The 24,501-nt window shown below is 50.3% G+C and overlaps 1 protein-coding gene across 2 annotated transcripts; it reads left to right on the top strand.

Moving 5' to 3' along the window:
• Nucleotides 1–345: 345 nt before the first annotated feature.
• On the top strand, nt 346–24,501 carry TBR1 (T-box brain transcription factor 1). 2 transcript variants are annotated; one of them, XM_053261295.1, is made up of 8 exons: nt 346–943; nt 1,109–1,450; nt 2,674–2,828; nt 3,290–3,411; nt 3,762–3,920; nt 5,099–5,160; nt 8,405–8,485; nt 10,490–24,501. In XM_053261295.1, the coding sequence occupies exons 1-8, from the start codon at nt 525–527 to the stop codon at nt 11,436–11,438; spliced, it is 2,289 nt and encodes a 762-aa protein (XP_053117270.1). In that variant the 5' UTR covers nt 346–524; the 3' UTR covers nt 11,439–24,501. The 2 variants fall into 2 exon arrangements, with proteins under 2 accessions (XP_053117270.1, XP_053117281.1); XM_053261306.1 differs by lacking the exon at nt 8,405–8,485.

Genomic DNA, 24,501 nt, shown 5'->3' on the forward strand with positions numbered 1-24,501 from the left:
GTAATGAGCACGCCTGGCAAACGCAATCTCTTTCTTTCCCCATCTTTTCTCTCTCTCTGTCCCCCCAATATTATTCTTATGAATTTTTATATATATATATTTAAAAACCCTTCTCCATCCATTTGTCTTGATCGTCGCGACCGGGAGCCAGGTGATTATCCTAATTAATGTCTATCTAATTAAATTACTGTCAGCGGTTAACCAATGGCAGGAGCCGTTTCATGCGCTCGGCAAGCAGGGAGATCAAAAGTGTGGCTTTGCTGATTGCTGCACGGTGTCAATTGGCCAATCTCTTCTCCTAGGGAGAAAGAGGGAGAGTGGCGGAGGGGGAGGGGGAGAAAGTGACTCGTGGCTTCAGTTTGGGACCAGCCTTGGGTGGTGGGAGAAGCTGCTTTGGATCCCTCGCCGACGAGGGTCCCAGGATGAGGGGCCGCCGGGGGCCCTGAGGAGAAGGAGACGCCACCCAGGCTGCCGGGGTTTCTTCGGGCAAGGCTGGGGCTGGGGCTGGGGCTGGGGCTGGAGCGATGCAGCTGGAACCTTGTCTGTCGCCTCCGTCGATGATCCTCTCCAAGAAATTTCTCCATGTGAGCGGCGGCGGCGGCGGCGGCAGTGGCGGCAGCTGCGGCGGCGCTTACCCGCCCGCCTCGGGCGGATCCGAGCTTGCCTTGCACGAGCATCATCATCACCATCATCATCATCATCATCCCGCCGCCGCCATCCTCTCGGCGAGCTCTGACAACCTGGAGAGGAGTTCACCTCTGAAAAAACTCGCCAGGGGGGGGATGACGAATCAGGCCGAGGCAGACAATTTCCCTGACTCCAAAGACCCGCCAGGGGACGCCCAGCAGCAGCAGCAGCCACAGCAGCAGCCACAGCAGCAGCGCGCCAAACTCTCGCCCGTCGTCTTGGACGGCGGCGGCGGCCAGGAGCAGCTCCGTCCCGCCTTCGATGGAGCGGCGGCGGCTGCGGCAGCAGCAGCAGCAGCGGCGGCCGCGGCGGATCGCTACCTGCTCTCGCCGGCGGCGGCGGCGGCCTCCAGCCAGCCTCAAGCCGCTGCTGCCGCCTCGGCTCCCACTAGCGCCGCGGCCGCCGCCGCCGCGGCCGCCGCCGCCAGCATGTTCCCCTACCCGGGCCAGCACAACCACGCCGCCGCCTTCTCGCTGGCCAGCCCCAGCCGCTACATGGCGCACCACCCGGTCATCGCCAACGGAGCCTACAACAGCCTGCTCTCCAACTCGGCGGCCGCGGCGGCGCCCCAGGGCTACCCGGCGGCCAGCTACCCGTACCCGCAGCAGTACGGCCACTCCTACCAGGGCTCGCCCTTCTACCAGTTCCCGTCCGCCCAAGCTGGGCTGGTCCCGGGCAAGGCGCAGGTCTACCTATGCAACCGGCCGCTCTGGCTGAAGTTCCACCGGCACCAGACCGAGATGATCATAACCAAGCAAGGCAGGTAAGCGGCAGCGGCCGGCAGCACAAGCAGCAGCAGCAGGAGGAGGAGGGGGGCAGCGGCCCCAGCCCAGCCGGCCGGCGGAGCGCAGCGCCAAGCGGGCAGGTGGCGGGGTGGGGGGGGGGGTGGCGGCGGCGGTGGCAAGAGCCGCCGAGCCGGCGGAAACGGAGCCCCAAACGCCTCGCCTTGCCGGCCCCAGTGGAAGATCTTCTTCGCCGCGCTCCGAGACCGGTCCCGCTCTCTGCCTTTCGGTCTGCTCAACACTTATTCTTCTTTTTCTTTTTACATTTTTGCTTCGGACCACACGTCGACAACCAGGAAAGTTTGCAGGGCTGTCGCCTCTTTTTAGCAGGCAAAGAAGTGCACCACTTTTCGCCTTCGGGTGCTCGTGGGATAACCATCTTCCTTGAGTTATCTTTCCCCCTCCCTCCTAGGTTTTTTTTTCCTCAGGACAGAGACTTTTCCTATTTTCTCTAACTATTATTTATGATTTGTGCCTGCCTTCCTCCGACTTCGAAATAGCAAGAACCACCATCATAATATTGCAGATCTTTAGAATGACGACCGCACTTTTCTAGTGCACAATTATGACCGCTTCTTCTGGCAACCCTAAGAGACAGGTGTAGGCTGAGAGGCAGCGACATTAGAAAGACAAGGAACCCTGTGCCAAGGAGGGTGCCATTCTGGCCAAACCTCTCAGGCGAAATCATCGGATGTAGCCTGAAGAGCCTTCCCGGTCCTAAACGCACGACCCGAAAGGAAATTCTGCTGAAATGACTGGGACTTGCCTTCCGAGGAAATGCATTTCGAATCCCCGACTGCTCCCAAGCGAATGTATTTACGATCGGAATCTTACAGCCCGATTTTAACCACGTTTCCTCGGAAGTCAGCCCCATGGATTTCAGTAACAATCCCTGCCGCTGACGCTTAGCTTTGCAGCGAGGTCTGAACGCGCAAAACGGGTTTCAGTCCGGGAGAGCAGATCGTACTTTTTTGAACCAAACGCGGGCAGCGAGTTTGCACAGGGGGCTCACCGCTCAGATCATGTCCCTCTGTCTACACCTTTAGATTAAAATGCAAGGCACGAAAATAAACAGCAATTTCCCTCCTGACGTGAAAGGGTCTTTAGGGAGAGGATCTGAACTACAGAGGGACATCCTTATGAGGTTTATATAAATAAGCAATCTCCCCTTTTCAAACTTTTATATTTTCTCCCTTTGAAACAGGCGAATGTTCCCTTTCTTGAGTTTTAATATTTCGGGTCTGGATCCCACGGCTCATTATAATATTTTTGTGGATGTCATCCTCGCCGATCCCAACCACTGGAGATTTCAAGGCGGCAAATGGGTTCCTTGCGGCAAAGCGGACACCAATGTACAAGGCAAGTCCTTACCCAATTAACACGTTTCTCTCCCCCCCCCCCGCCCTGACACACATCGCTTAGGTGAGAAGGCTTAATTAGAGGCTTGGTGGACAGGCTCAGACCAATGAGCCTAGTGGGGGGGGGGCAGCTGGAAGGCTTGGCCAGGAGGGGCAGAAGGTGGTTGTTCCCCCCCCCTTTTTTTTTCTTTTTTCTTTTTTGGCTGTTTCTGGGGTGGGGAGAATTCCCCCACCACTGAAAATGCGCTTTTAATCCTTCCCCGGTAAAGATTAAATATCTCTATCTATATCTTAAAGGGGAACCTCCGTGGCTTTTCGAGCTGAGAACTTCCAAGGGGGATTTAGGGGAGCCATCTGGGAAGGACTTGGGGGGCCCGGGGAGGGGGGCTGGGAGTGACCAGTAGCGTGGGGCTGACTGGCTTTCCGGCCAGTGCTGGTTCTCAGGCGTGCCTGTGTCTTTAGGGAACCGCGTCTACATGCACCCCGACTCGCCCAACACAGGAGCCCACTGGATGCGCCAGGAGATCTCCTTTGGGAAGCTCAAGCTGACCAACAATAAGGGCGCCTCCAACAACAACGGGCAGGTCAGTGGCTTGCAAGGGAGCCCTTCTTCCAGCCCGGCCGCTGCATTTTCGGCGCCGGGAGAGATGTTCGTCGCGTTGGCTTGAGGGAGGCCGCCGGGTGCGAATTCTAGCTAGAGTTGCAAAGGCGGAGAACAAAGAGCGGCCGGGATAGGGGTGGGTGGTGGTGGTGGGGGAGAGCTGGAATCTGCAACCCCCCCCCCCAAAGAGAGGAGGGCCAGGCTCGAGGGCGGGCGGTTCGGGGCTCAACAGTTGCCCGCCCGGCGTGGTTTGTCTCCGGCTCTGGCCTCGCCGCCGGCAGCCCCGGCTTTGTGTGTGTCTCTTTCCCACCCCTCCTCCTCCTCCGCCCGCAGATGGTGGTCCTGCAGTCCCTTCACAAATACCAGCCCCGCTTGCACGTGGTGGAGGTGAACGAGGACGGCACCGAGGACACCAGCCAGCCCGGCCGCGTGCAGACCTTCACCTTCCCGGAGACGCAGTTCATCGCCGTCACCGCCTACCAGAACACCGATGTAAAGAGCTCGCCTTAATTCCGCTCGGCCTGCGTGCAGGACTCGTGGAGGGCCGGGCAGGGGCCGAGGGGATGAGGCGGCAGGGGGCAGGGCAGGGGAGCCCGGATGCCGGAGGGGGAAGGCCGCGCTGCGGCAGCGGGGCCCCAGGCATTCGGATGCAGCCAAGAGCAGAGATGCAGCAGAGCGCCATCCTAGGCACGACTACTCGGGAGCATTTTCTTTTCTGATTTCAGTAGAATTTACTCCTTAGTAAGTGGGCATTGGATTGCTGCCCTATCTCTCCCCCCTCCTATAATTATTCCCCTTATTTGACAGGCAGAATAATTCGAAAATAATTGAAGCAGAGACGAGTTTCAGTTTTCTTTTAACACACCACCCAGCCTCTGTTGCAACGATGTCCTTTTCAGCGGGTTATTTTCCCCCTCCAATTAGATAAAGTTCTTTTTTGGGCGGGTCAATTAGCTTTGACAATTTTTAGTTGTATTTAAGCATATAGCCATTGAACGGGCTTATTTGGTGTCCAGTTGCATCAGTAAATCGGCGTGTGTCGTTGTCGACGCTGTTTTAAACCACTGAGCGGCGGCGATCGACGTCTCAAAAGTGCTCTCAAAGATGCAGCATCCCTCCTTGTCAATTAGTTTTGCTGATTTTTTTGAACCGGAACCTTTGACTGGTTCCTCCGGTGAAGATCTTGCTGCTGGCTCTGCTTAGCAAGTGGCTAGACGTCCGCACCCTTGGAGCCCTCTCCTTGCGTCCTTACTGGGAAGGGAGTCCCACTGAGTTGAATGGGCTTTACTCCCAAGTAAGTGTGCATAGGATTGTAGCCTTATTCTATAGCCAGACTAGGTTTTCCGAATTGCTGTCGTGTAGTAGACTGCTTTGCCGTTTCAAGGGTGATCTTGTTCTCGGTTCAGTTGCCGAACACATTGCACACGGAGGTTAGGGAAATATTTTCGCATCTCCACATCATGAACTCGTGGCAGGGACTGGGGGCAAAAGAACTCGCTCGGGGCTCGATGGATGATGAGCACCCCCCGCCTCCTATTAAAGGGAGGCGAAATGAAATCCCTGTGGGCAAAGATTAGCCCGTTCCCGAGAGAGAATGGACGTTTGTTTTCCATATAATGCCTGCTATTTCAGGAAAGACACTTGACTCTTCCTTTCCCTCCCCTCTCTAGATCACACAGCTGAAGATAGATCACAATCCCTTTGCGAAAGGCTTTCGAGACAACTATGACACGTAAGTCGAGCGGACTTTGAGAAACTGCGTTCTCTGATTGCGACTGGCATTGTTAGATCAGGGTAGTACTTGGTTTAATTTCGTGTTGCCTTCTTTCCCCTCGAGAGGAAGAGATGATACTGAGCTCCTTATATCGGATTTCTTGTTGGTGTGGCTGTTAGATAACTCGGGCCTGATGCCCCTCTGATCAACTCTCTGCATGGGGAGGGCGCTGGCCTGTGCAATCCCAGCAGGGGCCGGAAGAGGCTGGCCAGCTCAGGGGCACCATTCATTCAGCCTCCCTCTCGTGTGCTAGTGCAGGAGGGAGCGGGAGGGAGGCAGGCGGGCAGGTGTGCCTTCCACTTCCTTTGCTTCCCCGATTCCCAATATCCACCGTGACACAGTTGTGCTTTGGGACGGGAGATTTCCATTCTGTTTACTCGGGTGCCATGTAGTAGGGCCCCCACTGCTTATTCATGCGCTGATTGGAGGGGAAGACAAATGGCTGAAGAGGGGAGAAACACAGATCTCCAGATGATCCCAAACGTGGAACGTGAAGGGGATTATTTATCTATTTATTTATTTAATCCTGCCCTTCCTCCGAGGAAAGTGGGTAGGGTTATCCCATTTATCCTGGAGTTTAGGTCCCTTTCCCCAATCCCATTCATCGGCTGGACCCCACACTGACGCTTACTTTTTATTATTATTAATATTTATATACCACTTTTCAACAAGAAATTATGAAAGTGGTTTACAAAGGGAATGAGAGGGTGGCTTCCAATCCTGCCCCAAAGAGACTCGGTCTAAACAGACACACACCAGCAACAGTCACTGGGAGGCATGCTATCCTGAGATGAATAGGACAGTTGCTCTCTAACCCTAACCTGCTAAATATAAGCCTGTCATCACTGAAAACGTGCCACTTAACAGGAGGTTAACAAGACAAACGGAATATCCTTTTGATTCCAAAACAGTTAGCCTAAAGACTGATAGGTGGTCTCTTATCGCTACCTCCCCCCCCGCTCCCCAATTAATTCTAAGATATTGGGCGTTTTTGCTGCCTAAGTACCTGACCGGGGACAGTGGCTTGATATGAGATCGACAGAACCTTGTACGCTCTCAGTAGAAGTATTTTGTATCAGTGAAGTTAATTATTCTAGGTGGGAGAGAGGAAGCTAGTGAATAGAGACTGCGTCCAAATTTTATCTAAACCGAAGCTTGTCGTGAATTCCGGTATGCCATTCTCCCCAAACACTGAGAAAACCCCGCAACTTAGTCAAACACGATCACAAGCACCACGACCACAAGGACAACACAAAGAAAACGCTGCCCCTTATCGAGTCAATGTCAGGGTAGGGTTTAAATTACGCAAAACTCCTCAACAGACCCTGCAGAATTCTGGTTCACTTCAGAGTTACCCAAGAGGTCAGTCCCCTGAGGTCTTTTGCCTAATGCACAGCTCGACCTTATGTACTTAGAAGTAAGTCCCATTTACTTCGGTGGGACTTACTTCCAATTAAGCATACATAGGATTTCAGAGCCAGTAATTATTTTCCCCTAGGGCCGCCAGCTACATCCAGCTTTGCCTAGAACTGTAAGCTGCACTGTATAGCTGATTTCCCTAGAGCCGTGATTTCAACACAATCGATTTTAGAGGAGATACTGCCTCTTATAACCCCAACTCACACATTTAGCACCCTGCTGTGGTAAAACGGGGCGATATGCCGAAAGGAGTTTCAGACCCTGTTCTGGGGCGCAGAGACTCCAGTAGGGACTCCAGTAGGCGCCAAATTGGGGCCCTATAATTTAATTGGGGCCCAATTGGCGCAGCCCAATCCTAAACATGCTTCCTCGGAAGTAAGTCCAACTGGGTTGAGTGGGGCTTGCTCCCGGGTAAGTGTGCCTAGGATTGCAGATTAAAGTAGTCCCGGGGCTTCAAAGACTGTGATGGGATATGCAGTCCATAAGCGAGCTTTTGCCTCCAGGGCTTGGCTTTTGGGAAGGCCCTTCAACTAGGGCCTTTCTTGGATCATGCCCCCATGAAGTGGAAGAAATATCACCGACCTTGAAGTCAGGGCTGTGGTCTGAAGGAGAGGCCACCTTATTATCTGCTGTCCGTTAAGACATCCTTTCCTAAGCAACCTTCCATCGCAGTCCACCACTGCCCAGGAGGAGTGGACAGTCTGGACACAGTTAAAGGATCTTGTGACTGTCCAGAGTAGGCAACCCGCGGAATCCTCAGATCGCGGCCTTGCGTTTAGAAATCTCTTTGAAGCCTATGGGGAGAGCGCAGCAGGTTACTGAATTCTGGCCCGGAATTTTTTAAACGTACATAAACTGGAATCCAGTATTTTGGAGGAACTTCCAGGATCCCTGTCTAGAAGCGCATCACAGGGCCATCAGCTTCAGCAGTGAGGAGTTTTCCCCTTCACACCCCTCGATCACTCTTTTGCATGTTCAGTTAGGGATGACTGGGGGAAAGGTGAACCCCCTTTCCCTCTCCCACCCCGCCAGCAAGTTAACGTGTGATGCAAATAATTCTGGTAGCAAGAACAAGCTCTAAAAGGTCACCCAGAAGCATAATAACAACCGAATTAATCAGTGTGCGGGGCTTTGCTACTCCTTAGGCGAGAGCGTTGCACACAAAACAATCGTGCCCAGAACGGCGCCATAGATGAAGGGATTCTAGCTGGTTCCCCACGACCTGCGCTATAAATCCCATTGCTTGCAATGCGAAGGAGGCACCATTTCTTAGCCTTTTCGCGTCGGTGCGTTGCGAATAAAGCGCTGGTACTTCGTCTGGATTGATTAATCCAGACTAAAAGGGTGTGATCATGTGCCTGCCCCCTAAGATGCCCTCGACAGGCACTTGATGATCGGAGAGATTTCAATTGAATGCCGCCTCGCTGGTTCCTCTCGCACTGCCACCAGCGCTGGTTCAGCAGCCTATTCAGGAGCACGTTCAGGCTGCCTGGCCCTGCTGTGTGTTACTAATGGCTCCGGAATACCTACGGAGCGTATTTTGGTCTTGGCCAATTTGCCCCACTGGCAAGCTTATTCTTGGAGGACGGGTGGGGAGCCTTGTTTAAAATAAAATATAAACTCCTTCCTAATCTTTAGGCCTTTTTATTAATGGAAAAGGCATGTATCTGGCCAGGGAGAATTTGCGTCTGCTTTTTCGTGCCTTAGGAAGCCTTTTGAATCAAAAGTCGTACGTGTACTTTAGTGAACCTGACATAATCCAATGTTTCCTTGTCTGGGTCAGTTACCAAGCAGATGAGGACTCAATGGATTGGATTCTGGGCTCCAAGCCAGGCAGCGACCCTCTTCCTCTCTGGATCTCCAGGTGCGCTGCCTTGTCTGAAGCTCTAGGCTTCTCGATGTGCAGGGGCTCCGTTGGTTGAAGGGGCTAGGGATGCAGCTTTTCGTGGGGGGCTCCAAGTGACTTTCAGGGTTCTGGGTCCCCGGGATTTTTGAAGGATTCTTGGTTTGTCCAGTTTCCTTGATCCACCGAGTCGAGATGCAGACTTTCTGTGCGTACCTGTCCTTATTTTCTCTCTCTCTCTCTTCTCTCAGAATAAATTACCTGGATCTCCCCACCCCGCTGAATTAGCTCAAAATGTCAAAACTAAGGGATATTGTGAAGTAGTGATACCTCAAACAGTAGAATATCCGATATGCCCTAAGAAACTGTGTAATTTTGGAATGAGTTATCGAGTGCATTTTGAAGTTGTAGCCTTTTGGAAGCAAGACTTGTGGAGATCTAGGATAAGAAGTATCCCCCAACATGAGTCATCTGGCCACACCACTTTGCTGGTTCCTCTGTTGTTTTTCCCCCTGGCTCCTACGCTTCCAGGTTCCTGGTTGCTCTTCCTGGGCCCGTCTATTTGCAGATTAGCTGCGGTTCTAGATCAGCTGAAGTTCTCAGTTCCTTTCCCTCTTTCTGCATACATGCTTCAGAACAGATATTCAGGCACTTTGTGAGAGCTTGTGCTCCCTCCTTCCCTGTCTAAAGCATGGTTATCGACCTGCCCTTCTGATGGGCACGTATTGCTCCAGTTTTTTGAATGGGACCCTGAGACTATGGCTCTCGCCTAACTTGGCACTAGTTAAAGCAGTAGGCCTTTCTTTGCCGACCTGATGCTTTCTCAGGGTTTCAAATCTCTGGAGGTTTGCTCTCCAGCGTTTTCTGCTTGACAGAAAGATGGCCTTGATTGAACCACAGTTCTTTCAAAGATCACGATGACCTTTCCAGATTCTCCTTGGCTGAGATAGTCCTCATTTTCCTAGAATGGCTGCGAATTCGGCAGACATTACAATGACCACCCTCCCTCCTTCTAAATCTTCAAGAAGACCGTAATAAGGTGTCTAAATGAATATTTAGAACACTAATCACCTTCCAGATCACAGGGAGTTTTGGGGGCTCCCATCATTCCAAGATTTGTCCATTGGTTTTACTTAATACTAGAACCCCGTTTCTAAAACGAACTGAAAGCATTTAGACGGAGAAACCCGTGGTTCTAAAATGATCAGATGTCTTTTCTTGATAGCAGAATCTAGATAGGCCCCGAAAAGTGGCTAATCTCTAAAATTTAGGAGCAGGGATCAAGTCAAGCCGGCACCTCCTCTTTTTCCTAAAAGAGCTCCAGGGCCTTTAAGAGACACTAGATGGGCACAAAATCAACAGGTGGAGGATCGTTGCCCGTTATTGCTGATGGAAAGGGTTGGATTTCTATATGCCATCCCAGTGTTTAAGGTGCAGGAGCTCGGTTGGAAGAAGCGGCAAACACATCACAACTTTGTCTTGAAGCCCTGCTCTGTCATGCCAGTGTGTTGGGAAGGGGTAGATGGTGTGCCGGGAGCACTGAATACTGAACAGGGAGCTGGCACATGCTCAGCCGCACTGTCCTCTTGCCAGCTCCAGGGCATTAGAAAGAGGTTCCGGGGCTGAACTCAGAAGCGGAGTCCTCCCTAATGCAGACTCTAGGGGAGACATGCCTGGTGCCGTCGCCCCCCCGCCCTCGCCGCTTTGTGGGGTGCAATCCTATGCAGGTCACTCGGCAGCAAGCCCCACCGCTGTGTTGAGTGGGGCTCCCTCCCTCCTTGATGTGTTTAGGCTTGCAGCCGCAGCCCTGCGAGTGCGAGAGAATGTCTGACCCAGTGAGGCGGGAGGGCAGATGGGAGCAGCAGCAGCAGCAGCAGCAGCAGCAGGCACTCTCCTCCCACTGGCCCTGCTCAGTCAGGTCAGCCTCCGTCCCGTGCCTCGGGAATCTCCTGCCTTGCCCCTCCCTATTACTCACACTCGGCCCTTTCTCCTCCCGCCCTCCTCCTCCTCTCTCTCCTGGCTCAGGATCTACACCGGCTGCGACATGGACCGCCTGACCCCGTCGCCCAACGACTCGCCGCGCTCGCAGATCGTGCCAGGCGCCCGCTACGCCATGGCGGCGGCGGCGGGCTCCTTCTTGCAGGACCAGTTCGTCAGCAACTACGCCAAGTCGCGCGGCTTCCACCACCACCACCACCCGGGGGCCGGCGCCGGGGCCGGCGTGGGGCCGGGCGGGCCGGTGCCGGAGCGAGGCGTCCCCCACCCCAACGGGCTCCTGTCGCCGCAGCAAGCCGAGGAGCCCGGGGCGCCTTCGCCCCAGCGCTGGTTCGTCACGCCCGCCAACAACAGGCTGGACTTCGCCGCAGCCGCGGCCGCCTCAGCCTACGACCCGGCGGGCGACTTGGCGGGGAACGCGGCCACCCTCTTGTCTTACGCCGCCGCCGGCGTCAAAGCGCTCCCCCTGCAGGCGGCCGGCTGCACTGCGCGCCCGCTCGGCTACTACCCGGACCCGTCGGGCTGGGGCGCGCGCAGCCCGCCTCAGTATTGCGCCAAGTCCTTGTCGTGCTGGCCCAACAGCGGCAGCGGCCGCGCCGGGGGAGGCCACCCCTATTTGCCCGGCGGGGCCGGCGGCGGCGGCGGCGGCGAGGAGCCCGACAGCCTGGCGCCTCCCGAGCGCTCCCCTCTGGTGGCGCCGCCGCCGCCCCCCGCCGCCGGGCAGCCGCCCGAGGACTCCAAGCCCCCCAAGGACTTGTCCGACTCGAGCTGGATCGAGACGCCCTCCTCCATCAAGTCCATCGACTCCACCGACTCTGGGATTTACGAGCAGGCCAAGCGCAGGCGGCTCTCCCCAGCGGGCACCCCGGCGTCCGAGAGCTCGTCGCCGCTCAAGAGCGAGCCCGCCTTGGCCCCCAGGGACTGCGACAAGACCTGCGCCAAGGACATCGGCTACTACGGCTTCTACTCGCACAGCTAGAGAGGGCGGCCCGCGGGGCCTTGGCCACACCCGCTCTGCTCCCTTCCCGCCAATCCCGGCCAAGCCCTTTCCTTCTCTCTCTCTCTCTCCATCTCTCCCTCCCTCCCGCTGCCATCGGCGGCCCAAAGAGCCCTTGCTTTGCCTTGCGCAGGCGGTGGAGCAGTGCGAATCTGCCGCTTCACACGTGCGCTCCTTTCCCTCCCAGCCATTGGACGTGCGCACGCGCAGTCTTCTCTCCCTCTCCCCTTTCCTCTCCTTCTCACACGCGCACACGCTCGAGCGCTCCAAAACCGCATATCGCTTCTCAACCCACTTGGGCTCCAATGGCAGGTCAGGTGGATGGATCTGCACCCGCAGTGAATGGCGAAAGTCGTGCCACGTCTCTCTCCTTCCCTCCCTCCCCCGCCCCTGTAAAATTGTAACCAAATCCAGTTTAATTGCTTCGCCTGACAAAAGCAGCCGGACGCCTTGTTGACACCTAAAAGAGACGTCTGTTGGCAGAAGTAAGACGTGCGTGGGTCATTTGAACTTGCTTAATGCAGATTAATTTGTTCTTAACCCGCTTTCGCCATCCTATTTGAATTAGTATTCATGATGATCCCCACGGATCGCCCCACACCTTCAGTGCATTCCTGCGGGCCAGGGGCGGATTCTAATGTGTTTGAAAGCAATCCTAAACCTCAGAGCTTCTACACACGCGGATTTGGGAGTAAATCCCAGTGAACCCAGTCGGATTTACTTCTGAGTTAACATCCGCACAGCGCAATCCTTTGCTGTTTTTTGGGGAAGGAAATTCCACCGTGTTCAATGGGGTTTGCTTCCAGGTAAATGTAGATTAGACTACAGTTATTCTGTGATTTGAGAATGGAACTAAAAAATTGTAATGTAGTTATTCTACATTGATGAATGAGAAACAGAAGACTGCGAGTCTTCTATGTGCTCTTAATCCAGGGCTGCTCAACTTCGGCCTTCCTGCAGATGTTGGATCCCTGATCCCATTATCCCTGACTACTGGCACTGTGGCTGGGGATTATGGGAGTTGTAGTCCAAAAAGAGCTGGGAGGCCAAAGTTGAGCAGGCCTGCCTTAATCTTACTGATTTCTGTTTGGGATTCTCAGAGTACCCGCCCCGCCCCCATGAAACGCCTTTCCCTAGTGTTGAAGGCTTTCATCTTAAACAATTTACTAACTACCACTGAACTCCATAGATCTTGCCTCCAAAGAGGTATGTTTAGGATCAGATTGCTAATGATCGGTCAGCCTGCTTGTCTCTGCTTCATTAACTCGCAAACTAAGACTGCGATCCTCCTATGCCCACCTCCTTGGGAGTAAGCCCTACTGAACGTAGAGCGATTTACTTCCGACTAAACCTGCGTGGAAGGTCGCTGCACCTTCGTCTTCTCTCCCTTCCTCCTTGACTCAAGCAGAAAACTACCTTAGAGGGGGAAATAGTCCGTTTTCTCAGGGGATTCCACCCTTTCTTTGCCTTTTGGGCTAACATCCACTACCTAAGAGGAATTTGTCAGTTTAAAAAGCAAACATAGAAAAAGGGGACTAACATACTGATGACAATTACTCAAAGTATTCCCACTGACATTAAACGGGCGAGTTGAAATTTTCAGTGAGACGACTTTGAATAATTTACTCTGTCAGCCGCTATCCGGTGTCAATGAATTGACAGAATGTTTTCTGAAGCAAAATTAAGAATATGTGAAACTTCCTCCCCTTTTCAGACGTACTAAAACATACACATGCGCGCCTATTTCTATTCAGACAAAGCTTGCTTGCTTATTTTATTATTATTTATCTAAAGTTATTTTTCCAACATATGCTCAAAGCCGCTGACTTTTAACAGTGAAGACAAAAATTTAAAACTACACTAATTAAGGCTACCTTGACAGCAGAATCAAGTTTCTACAAAAGTATCCAAAAATCAGTTAACCTCCGACTTTGGAACTTTCCCCGAAAACAAAAAGGCTTAATTTGTTAAGGACAGGGCGGCGAGTCTTGCCCAGCGCAGCTCTAGTGGGTTGTGGATTCATGTTTTAATTGGCACTACAGTCCCTAACATATTTGGACATTTTCCTTTGGCCTCGATCCAGACAAAGTTTGACGTTTTCTGCGTCCCATCGATTTCAATATGAGAAAATGAAGCACGCGCTTTGCGCGCGCTCTCTCTCACTCTCTTGAATGGGAAGAGTTTTGCTTATCTCACAATTTGCGTTCCGGTCAATGTGTCTAATTACTGCAGTTTCTCAACTGGAGAGAGAGATCTGCAACTCTGTCCTATGCATGCATTTTGGAAAGCGGTTCCCACAAAATTCAGTAGGATACCAAATAAATATAACGAGGATCACAGTCTTAGTGGCGTATCGAGAATAACTTTGGATACGATCAATCCAGTCAAAGTTAGTATTATTTATTTCCCAGCAAGTTAAATATGTGTGTATTTCTGTTGAAATCAATTGGACTGTAAAATTCTTAACTTTGGTAGATCGAGTCTATACTAGAATGCTGGTGGAATTGCATCCGGATCTTGCATACATTTGAAAGTAAGCCCCACTAATCTCAAAAAGAAGTTATTTCCGAGTAAATGTGTTTAGGATCTGCGTTTAACACTCCAAGGAATGAAAATGGGGAGGTGGGGAGGATTATGATTATTTCTTCCACCTGTCTCGTTGGGGCTTCCTTTCACGTACTTAACTGCAACAAACCTAGGGGTGGGGGAACGAGGTCCCTCCACATCTCCTGCAAGAAGCCAATAGGAACGACAGCCCTATTTTTCGGCTTGCTCGCTGGAAAGTAGGCTCCTTCTGAATTCAGTGCAATTTAAACTTGCTAGTTTAATGGATTTCAGCCATTAAGCACGCCGCTCCCTACACTTTGCAATGAGAGCAAGTGCCCCTCTGTCCTAATTTTCGCCCTTTGGGGATGCTTAGGACCAGAGTGCTGCGCAAAAAAAGTCTAGGAGCACGATTTAGCCAATGGCTGCAATCTTATGCACGCTTAGGGGGAGCAAGTTCCATTGAAACTAGGACTTTCTTCTGAGTATAGCTAAAGCCGGGATGTGTAAGCGAAGCATTTTCAAGTCCCATGGATTTCACTGGGAAAGTTTAAGCATGGGCTCAGCCTTCTCAGTTCAGTCAATGCAACACAAAAGTGTTTATTACCATTTGGCTGGATCAGGCCCTAATCATGCAGGCGATGCGCTGTCTTAAGATCTTAGGCGGATTTATGCAACGCGTTAAGGGTGAAATTGACCGGGACAGTGACAGCGCAGAATACTCTTGAAAGAAAACAAAAGTCGGTTCACCTTAAAGCCGGACTAAGCAGCCGTCTCTATACAGAGACGTGCCCCCTAATAGGCTTCTCTCCCTCTGCCCTTACCTCCTTCCTTCTCTGCCAAGTCCATCACTGACGCGTGTGCAGGGGCCCTTCGATTTCTTCGCCATTTCTCTCTCCCCCCTCACTCCTCCCCACTCCAAGTTGATTTCTATTGCTGTAAATCTTTGTAATGAACAAGCTACAACCGATAATAGGTGACTGAACTTGTACCCATAGTGTAGTCCAGTGAAGATGATTTCGTGAGATGTTCATTTTTTTAATATTGCGTTTAGTTTTGGGAAAGTTTTGTTTTAATTTATAATTTCAATGCATAAGTAAGTACCCGTAAAGAGCCTTCCTGGGGAATACACTAGGCGGTGCGAGTTAAGTGATTTTATTTTTATTTTTTCCTGTTAAATCGAGCATTTAATACTCGATCGAGTCCTCCCCCCCCACCCCCCTCGTTGATGTAGAGTAGCGCGTCTTCGATTTTTGTGTAGGAAACCTATATGATCAACCCATTTTTGATATTTTTTAAAAAAACAACAACCGTGAAATATGCATCAGGCAAAGTTTATTCTCTAGATTCCAGCCGACGGGGAAAGAGGTTCTCAAATAGAAATTCAAGGTTTTCACCGTGTGTATATTTTGTTTTGGGTTTTGTTTTGGGCTCCTTTGTAAATCGATTGTTGTGATTTCCCCCCCTTGAAAAACACAAATCAAAAATATTTGCTCCTGTTTCGTCTGTGCACCTGAATAATTATTTCTACAAGTTGCAAACTCCACCAGAAAACAAACGTTTTGTTTTTTCGCCCGTTTGTATCGTCTGTGTACAAGTAAAATAAAACCCGGCAAAACTTAAGCCGATCTTGGAACGCAACACTTTGCCCTTTTAGAGGATTTTAGCAAGCTAAGAGATTGAGGAAGGAACGGGAAATTTCCTAGCAAATGGAGTGGAGGCGTCTGATCTTCCCACCTCACCCAGGATATTTCATACCCCCTCCCCACTATGATTTATTTTAGAAATGAAAATTGCTCTCTGATGAGCTGCTGCTGCTTTTTCTCACCTGCACACTCGCCGTTTTGCATTGGTACTCTGGTAAGAACGCTTGGTTCGTTGCCCTGCCCTGCGAGTAATTTCTTCTGCACAAGGAAAAGGGTGATAGGTTGCTATACATTCGGGTGCGAGTTGCTTTTAGGGGAAATAATGTTTCTGATATAATATCCGAGTATTCGGGGGGGGGGGGCCGGGGGAGGGAAGAATGTGGATGCAACCCTGAGCCATTGAACTCAGTTGTCATGGGCTCCAGTGGGATGCAGATTGAACACCAGAAAGGTGTTCGTGAGAAAACATGTCGCAGAGGTAGTGAAGGTAGCGAATTGTCTGCCCTGATTTCCCTTCCTATTCCACTGGCTGGAAAGAACTTTCGTTCATTTCCAGCTGTCTTGCGTTCTACCATATCAGATGCATGGCCCTCCGGCCCTTATGGAATAGAGGACTGGTCTCCTTTACCTTTAAGAAATTGACAAAAGAGGGAATTTCATAAAGTGCCGCTTGTCACGCAGGGGTGAGAAGAAAAGCTGCATCTGTTGAAATTCCCTCTTCTGTGCATCTTTTAAAGGTACGAGAGACCGGTCCTCTTTTCCATATGGTAACGCTTTCGCCGGAGCTTCTGAAAGAGATGGCAGACGGGTGCCGAAGGATTTTAATGTAAATGTTTGAGTTTTATCCGGAAAGCATCTGTAACGCCCCCCACCCCCGCCCTTCCCCCATTACAGGCTGAATAAGCTTTCCACCACTCTGCAGGTTGCCACACTCAACATCTTCCCAGGTGGATGGCCACTGATTTTCCGTAAGGAAACTCTCCTGTTTACCAGGTTTGGAGCCACTTTAAACTCCCAGTGCCCATTCCCAAGCAAGACACCAACGTTTGAAGAAGCAGATATGCTATCAAAAATGCAAATAGAACACCGAGCGAGCGAGCGAGCCAGCCAGTAGTACTTTATCTGCAGAGAAGTTTCGAGTGATACCACAACGGTCCACTAGGCGGCTCTGCATGGAGTCTTAATTTGCTTGCCACGAAATGCAGTTTTATTCCTCCCCCTTTACTGTTTACACCTTTAAACAGTTCGATAACTGAACTTTTAAAAAACGAGTTCTACTATTTAGCCAAGCATTCTAAACCGTTTAGGTTATTTCAGGAAAACATCTTCTGTTGTCCAGAAACCACAGCCCGTCATAAAATTGTGAACTAACTGGAAACACCCCAGCTGATACATTGCACCATTAAAGCGAGTATTACTCTTACTATTAACAATACACATGTAATCATTATTAAATATGGCCATTATCATTATTAATAAAATTTACATAGTCATATAGATACCTTGTCTGCTATCTGTCACGAGCTAAGGATGGTTTATAATATATCCTTCTGTAGCATACTTAAGGCTGCAATCTTGCGCACGTTGAGAGGAAATCCCACATAATTTAATGGGGATTCACTTCCGAGCTTCACTTCACTGCTTAGAATCCTTTTCTTAATGTCTCAAACCAGGCTTTATCCTTTACGCCTTGGCGGCCTTGTATTGCTATGGCTTTTATACCGTTTTACAAAAGGGAAAATGAACGTAAAGGAAACTACTTTTGAGGCACCCCTAAAATGCTCCTATCTGAGCAGATGTTTGGGTCCAGGTTGAAGCAAAACACACTTGTTCTCCACAAACAGTTCACTCGCTGGAAGAGGCGAAGTTGGGAGTGTCTTTGTTTCTCTTTGCCGAATATCTTGTCCCAGACTGTGGAAATCTTGAGAAGGAGAAAGAGGAGGAGGGGATTAGGTCATGACTTCCTTAAAATTTTTTTTAAAAATTGAAACATTATTCGAGCCACAGGTATTATTCTCACTTAAGTCAGGCGAGTTTGCGGGAAAAGGGGTCTTGCCTTCTTACTAGGTGGTGATCTTACGGATATCTGTTGTAACTTAGGGATGTGTCCCGGTGTCATCATGTGCTGTGCAGACGGTATCATTCCAGTTACATAGACCGTAGCTAAATGGATGCTCACCCCCAAATAATATATGTTTCGGATTCCCCTTTCCATTCCCAGTGTCTAGCCTGATTATTTGTTCCTGGTGTAAGGTAAATGTTCATCTTTATGAGTGAGTAAATAAAAGGTTATACATTTTATTTAATGTATATTAAATGTTAAATACACATCGCATCCCCCCCCCCCGGTTTTGGTCAATCTTTGGCCGAGTCCACCCCCGCCCAAGCACGTGTCAATCTGAAGGCAGGCACAAGTGCTTCCTTCCACCCCTTTCCAGCTGTAGGCCTGAATCTGCAACAAATGTGGCAACTTGATTCTCCCGGAATAGGGTTTAGTGCTCTTGGCAGCGAGGAGAAATGGCGAGAGTCTGCCTTCTCAGGGAGTTGGGATTCAAATCAGGAATCAGCAACAGGAAAGAGGGATCAATGTCTCTTTTTCAGATCTCCGAAAAGGGGGCTGGGGATACTATTATGAGGCAATGGAGACAGGTTAGAGCAGGGCTGCTCAACTTCAGCCCTCCTGCAGATGTTGGCCATACTCCCATAACCCCTGGCTATTGGCCACCGTAGCTGGAGATTATGGGAGCTGTAATCGAAAAACCTCTGGGGCGGGGGGCAAAGCCTGGGGTCGAGGGAGGTGTCATCGACTTCTGCAGTACCCGGGAAAAGCTGCTTCTCTTCGTTTCCCCAAACATGTTATTCTCCAAATGGGTTATCTTATGAGGGGCCATCTATCGATAGAAGGTTGCCTACCAACATGGGAAAAGAGGGAAGGATACTGGCGTTCCCTTTATTGTTGTTGATAGGCCTGGATAGTGCGATGTTGGTCCACTTCGCCTGCCCGTTTTCTAGGAATGTGGTTTAGTTTTTTCCTAATTCTCCGTGGGGTTGTCATCCACAAATCCCCTGTGCTAGAGGACCCCTCGTGTGCCACCTAGCCCCAACAACAGAGTTTAAATCCAACTCGTGTTCGGAGATAACGAACGGCCTTACACTACAGTTCACAGCACGGCCATCGTCTCTAGGTAGCGTAGGAAACGCAGGGCTAGTACGTGCCTTCGGAAGATCAGCACCTGGGACAGCGCACTGCGCAAAGCCATGCGGAGGAGAGTTCGAGGCCATTTCCCCCTTTTATTTTGAAGCCAAGAGGGCATTCTGTCACCCTCTGGCAGATCCTCGTGGTATGATTTTAATTTCCCTCTCGGAAAAGGTGGCCATTATCTTTTAACCTTTATTAACATATAGATAGAGCCAACGTGTTTGGCCAGGTGGCCAGAGTGTGGCCACTCAGCGGGATCTTTCATTGCACGTGGTCAGTAAAATGCCTCCAGTGGCCCAGGTATCTGCGCCCTCCCCTGATTCCCAGTTTCCCCTGACCTTCCCCTGAATTTGAGTCTGAATTTTGCAGCTCTGCTCGCTCTTCCACTCTTCTGCCCTAGGACAATACAGGGCACCTATTTGCATTTGAAGAACGGCGATCAGTCCATGCGGTCATTATATTAACAGTTAAGTGTCCTCTCTAAAAGCAGGGTACGGGTAAGAATTAAGCCATACAAACGTAAGGTGGTGGCAATCTTCCCATTAAAAGAGGAAGAAAAAGAACTAGCAATCTTGACTCTTTTACAAACACTGTGAAGTACCTGCGGAACAGAGATGCGGGGAAAAAAAAAGCTTTATTATGTAATGCATTTGGCTAGAGAGAGCTCAGTAACATCAAAGCTTTTATTAAATAGCAACCTAGATCGGGTCTTGTGCCCCCAGACACATATCCCTCACCCCTCACTCAAGCAGTGTTTTCATGTACAGCAAAAGAGCAAGACTGTCTGTTTATGGAAGTGGCTGGAGAGACATCAGTATCCTCGGAAGCCTTGCTGGGTAAGTACACGGTGCCTAATGAGTTAGCTACAGCTGCTCGGCTTGGAGGATTTGCAGACTACCGTTTGCTTTGCCGGTTGTTGTAGTACCGGGTGATTTAAATTGGATTTTGTATCTACAAAACTGTATATTGGCAACAGCTAGGCACTGTTGGCTGAATATGTAGAGTATTTTCTTTCCTGTTGACGGTGCATTTATATTCTTCTCTGAGAACTGCCCCGTTGAGTTGAAACGGAGAGTCAATGAGCCGAGCCGATCACATCACAAGTGACTCCCATTGACTTTCCTAGAGCAAACTCCCAAGTAAGTTGTGCCCAGGATTGAAGCCTTATTATCAGTAGCCTTTGAAATGCTCTTACCTCCTACACTAGTTTTAAAGGGCACTTGGTTCTTCTTAAGCCGAGCTGTTTCGGATCCGGCGCGTTCCGACCCAATAAGCATAAAAACGTGGACTTCAAAGTCAAGCAAAACCAGTGCCTGGAGACTAGAAATAGATTGCATGGATTTTGCTTGGAGTTTGAGTTGTACCTGCCTGGAGTCCACGCATGGCGGGGGCGGGGCCCTTTCTGCTGAAAACAATTCGCCCTCGGCTCCTTTTGATGATTATTAAGCGGGCTTATTATTAAGCACCCCCGCCCCAATACAAGCCAAGCTTCCTGAAATGGACAAGGTCCCTGCGGGAAAGAGCCCGCCGGGTAGCCACAGGGGCCTGGCTCGCCTTGCACGTGTGAGGAAAGCTCTTGCACATGGCGGCAGGCGCACACCTCGGCGCTGTGAGGCTTGGAGGAGGCCTCGCATATTTTGTTGGGTAGGCTTTTGAATCACCGGCGGAAAGGTTTGCTGAGTCCTGCTCTGTAGCGTTGGCGGCGTGCAGGGGAGGTCTGGAGGATGGAGGGCAGAAGCCTGGCTCTGGCAGGTCAGTGACACACGCGGGTGGAAGGGCGGTGATTGCTAGCAAGAAGCGAGCCAGGTGTGGGGGAGAACACGACGTCCCTGGCAATCTGGACAGTTCTGGTGTTGTGGGTACGGCTCCGCTCTCCGCCCCCCGCTGCCCTTCTAATCAATCTTGCCACAGAGACTGCGCTTCGAACCGAACCCCGTTCTCTCGGTCTATTTCTGTTTTGTGTGGTTTCTCCCCGAATCTCGAGAGCAGATGCTAAGTCTCTGAGGAAGAACAAGCGTGACTTGAGCGTCCTCTCCCTTCTATGATTGAGTTGCGCCCCCTTCCTTGTACTTAAATCGAGGACACCCTGCTGACACGAGAAGCGCTTCCCTCCTTCAGCCCTTACAGCAAAGCATCTGGAGAGAGAAGACGATCGTCGCCTTTTAAAAGAAGGGCTGGAGGTAGTCATTGCCTAAAAGAACATGACACCGACCGATTCCTTTCGCCCCACTCTTGCCTCTGGTCAAGCAGGGGATGGGATCGTAGCTCAGTCAGTGGTGGAGCGTCTGCTTTGCCTTGCCTGCAGAAAAGGTCCCAGGCTCAAGCCATCCCTGGCAACTCCAGGTAGGGCTGGGAAAGGCTCCTTCCTGGAACCCTGGAAAGCAGTTGCTGGTCAATACTGAGCTACATGGACCAATGGCCTGGCTCAGTGTAAGCTTCCGTCCACTACAGCTCCCTATGTTTAGCAGGCTTCTGAAGAAGGACTATACAGAGTTCACAACCTGTTTGACTAGAGCCCATAGCAAGAAGAGGGTGCACTGCCCATAATGGGTACACACCAGGCTTCTATCATGTCTCTGGAATCTCTGTCATGACTTACATGTCTCTGGAATAGTTAGTGTCTTGCCTTCTGCAGAAGGTGAACAATGGGCGGTTGTCTTGTCTCGATTCTGTCTTGACGAGGAGCTGTCCAACCTTGTGCGTGCTTCAGCAGAGGTAAAACCCAGTATCTGACTCCCAAGTCAGTCTGCCTAGGACTGCAGTCTTGGCACACTTTAAACAAAATTACCTTCTTTTTATATGCTTCTTTTTTTTTTAGTCAGTCCCGTACTGATGCCACATAAATATGGCATCGTATTAGCAATTACTCGGAATTACTCGGACGCGGCTGGCCCTTTGTGCAGACCACACTGGGATCCTTTTGAATGATGAAAGTAAGGAAACGGAGAGAGGGCTTCTCTTTTCCTGGAGCTGCTTTCCAGGCTCTTTTGTGAGACAGTCTCCCATTCCCAACCAAATCAGTGGGATTGTTCTCATTCCTATATAGTGTATTTAAGACTGAAATGTTAGGCTAGCCAGTTATGATTAGAGTTGCACTCTTGTGCACACTCATTAAGGAGCAAGCCTTACTGAATTTAGTGGATAGGCTGTGAAAGCCTATGAGTGTCTACTGCCTGCACTTATTGCAGCATGCTAATATTTAATAACATGCCATCAGTCAATTAGTCCTCCTTTTCAAGTGTAATGGTTGGGAACTGTTGATGGAATGTGCGGCTTCAGAAATATTTCCTGTACCCTGTGACTGGATATTACTGACAATATACCTTTCAGTGTTACATGCTGTGTGCCATTTCGTACTGATAATGAGCATTTGATAGAGCAGCAATGCTCTTAACAGGCTAAGAGGCAGTTCACACATAGCATGTTAATCACCCCTTGACTGGAACATCCAAGGATGACTTACACATGGGAATACACCATCCCAGCTCAACCACATCAGATCAAACTGGTATGTCGCATGTACTATCCTTTTTAGTGGAGGGCAGCAGCCATTACGCAACCAGGTTCCAGGTTTAGTAATCAGGTGTTGAGGGGCTGACCATAGGGGTTTTGGTGCCCTCGGCCAAGTATGACTTTGGTGCCTTCCTGTGTTCTGTTAAAATTTTAACTGAATGGTGGGGAGGAGCCGAAGACATACTTGGTAGCTGGTGCTGGTTGGGAGAGGAGATGATGCCATTAAGAATCCATAAGCTGCCCCATTACTGCCATCCTGTCCTGCTACCCAGCTTCGTGTGGAATCTGTCCCTGCTGCTTAGCTGTCTGGTGCATGGGTGCAGTGGCAATTTGAGGGGTCAGCCCAGCAAAGATTTTTACTGGGCTGGCCCCTCAAATGACTGCCACACATGCACAGTGGCAGGGTGGGGCATTTGGTGGGGGTGGACTGTACATGGAGCAAGGCAGCGGCAGGATATTTTATGAATTTTCAAAGGTGTCATCTGCTTCCTCACTATCACAGCAGCTATGAACTGCAGGGGGTGGTGTTGCCCACACCTGTGCCCCCCCCCAGATTTGGTGCCTGAGGTGACCACCAGGTCCATCTAGTGCATGGGCTGGCCCTGAAGTGACGTTCATGTGTGTGTGAACTGACCCTAACTTAACTTGTAATGTTCCAATGACCTACTTGCACTAGTTTCTACGCAATGCTTTTCAGTATCTCATTCCTCCCCATTCCAAGATCAAATAATGAAAAACTTGGGCAATCAGTAGCATCAACTTTGCATCGAGAGCCCCCACTCAGTTGTGTGATGTCTGTTTTCTTTTATGTATCTATATGACAGGGACAGTCAGAGGGCCGAGTAGGAAACCATAGTGACCATCACACCACAGGCTGCCAAACAACATGTCTCCTACAGGTTCTGGAGTGAAAGGATAATACTGGCTACTTTCTCATGGAACGATTGTGCTGTTGAGCTGGTATTAACTCCTGGTGACCGCAGAGCCCTGTGGTTTTCTTGGTAGAATACAGGAGAGGTTTACCCTTGCCTTCTCCTGTGCATTATGAGATGATGCCTTTCAGCACTTTCCTATATCTCTGCTGCCCAATATAGGAGTTTCCCATATTCTGGGAAACACACCAGTGGGGATTCGAACCAACAGCCTCCTGCTTTCTAGGCAGGTTGCTTCCCCGCTGCGCCATTAGGTGGCTTCTACTTTCTGATGAGTACGAGAGAAATGACAGTGGCTTTTAGGGTTACAACAGTCCTAGTCAGGCCAAGACGACACATTTGTGCATGGTATGGGGGACAGGATTCTCGACTTACACTTTAAACTGGCGGCATCTACAGATTGAACAAAATGTTTATTTTTCAGACCACCTGTAGATGCAAATCACATCTTTGCAAAAAGCACTCGGAGGCAGGGGTGGGAGGTGTGAGCAATGGCTCACCAATAGGCACTCCCCACAAATCCTGCAATCCTGATGCTATTGACCAAAGTCAGGTGTTTCCACGTCCTAGAGAAAACTGGTGCACTGATCTGCAACTGTATTGCACCTGAGAAATAACACCACCTCATGTTTACATAGCACTTTGCCTAAATGCTCTAGCACAGCACCCACATTATTCCAGTAATGCTTACAACAACAGCCGTGTAACACAGGCCTGTATTAGTGTCTCCTGATCACATATGGGGACTGAGACTGCAGAGCTGCTTGCCTGAGGCCACCTAATGAGTCCGTGGCTAAGGCGAGATTGGAAGGGTATGTTCCAACTCATCTCATGTGCTTAACAAATATGCTTTGCCAGCTTTTTGGCTCAGGTTCTATCTTCTCCCATACGTTTTCTCATTAACACTCATAGGGTGGAAAGTGTTGTATTCTTAATTTTTAATTTAATTTTCATAGGGGGCAATTTGCTATTAATTACTTGTGTGTAAGTAACATTGACTTCACTTGGATTTATGCATGACTAACTGTGAGCTGCATTCCAGCCTTCAGTGGTTCTTTTCGTTGGCAGTATTTTTGATGCAGTGATGATAAAAGGCTGTATAGTGACCATAAAAGCTGATATTCGCTGCCCCTTACAGTATTAATCGTGTGACATTGAAATGCATCCACGTTTATCGCTCATTAATAAAGAAAATAGCTGCTTTGCGTGGA

This window comes from Hemicordylus capensis, chromosome 1 (genome assembly GCF_027244095.1).
Source record: "Hemicordylus capensis ecotype Gifberg chromosome 1, rHemCap1.1.pri, whole genome shotgun sequence".
Classification (NCBI taxonomy): Eukaryota; Metazoa; Chordata; class Lepidosauria; order Squamata; family Cordylidae; genus Hemicordylus; species Hemicordylus capensis.

Excerpts from the sequence above, each read along its gene's own strand:
- TBR1 (XM_053261295.1), top strand. The coding sequence starts at position 525 with ATGCAGCTGGAACCTTGTCTGTCGCCTCCGTCGATGATCCTCTCCAAG. Across the intron at positions 944-1,108 it reads CAGGAGCAGCTCCGTCCCGC|CGCCAGCATGTTCCCCTACC; the intron begins CTTCGATGGAGC and ends CGCGGCCGCCGC. Across the intron at positions 3,921-5,098 it reads CCGCCTACCAGAACACCGAT|ATCACACAGCTGAAGATAGA; the intron begins GTAAAGAGCTCG and ends TCCCCTCTCTAG.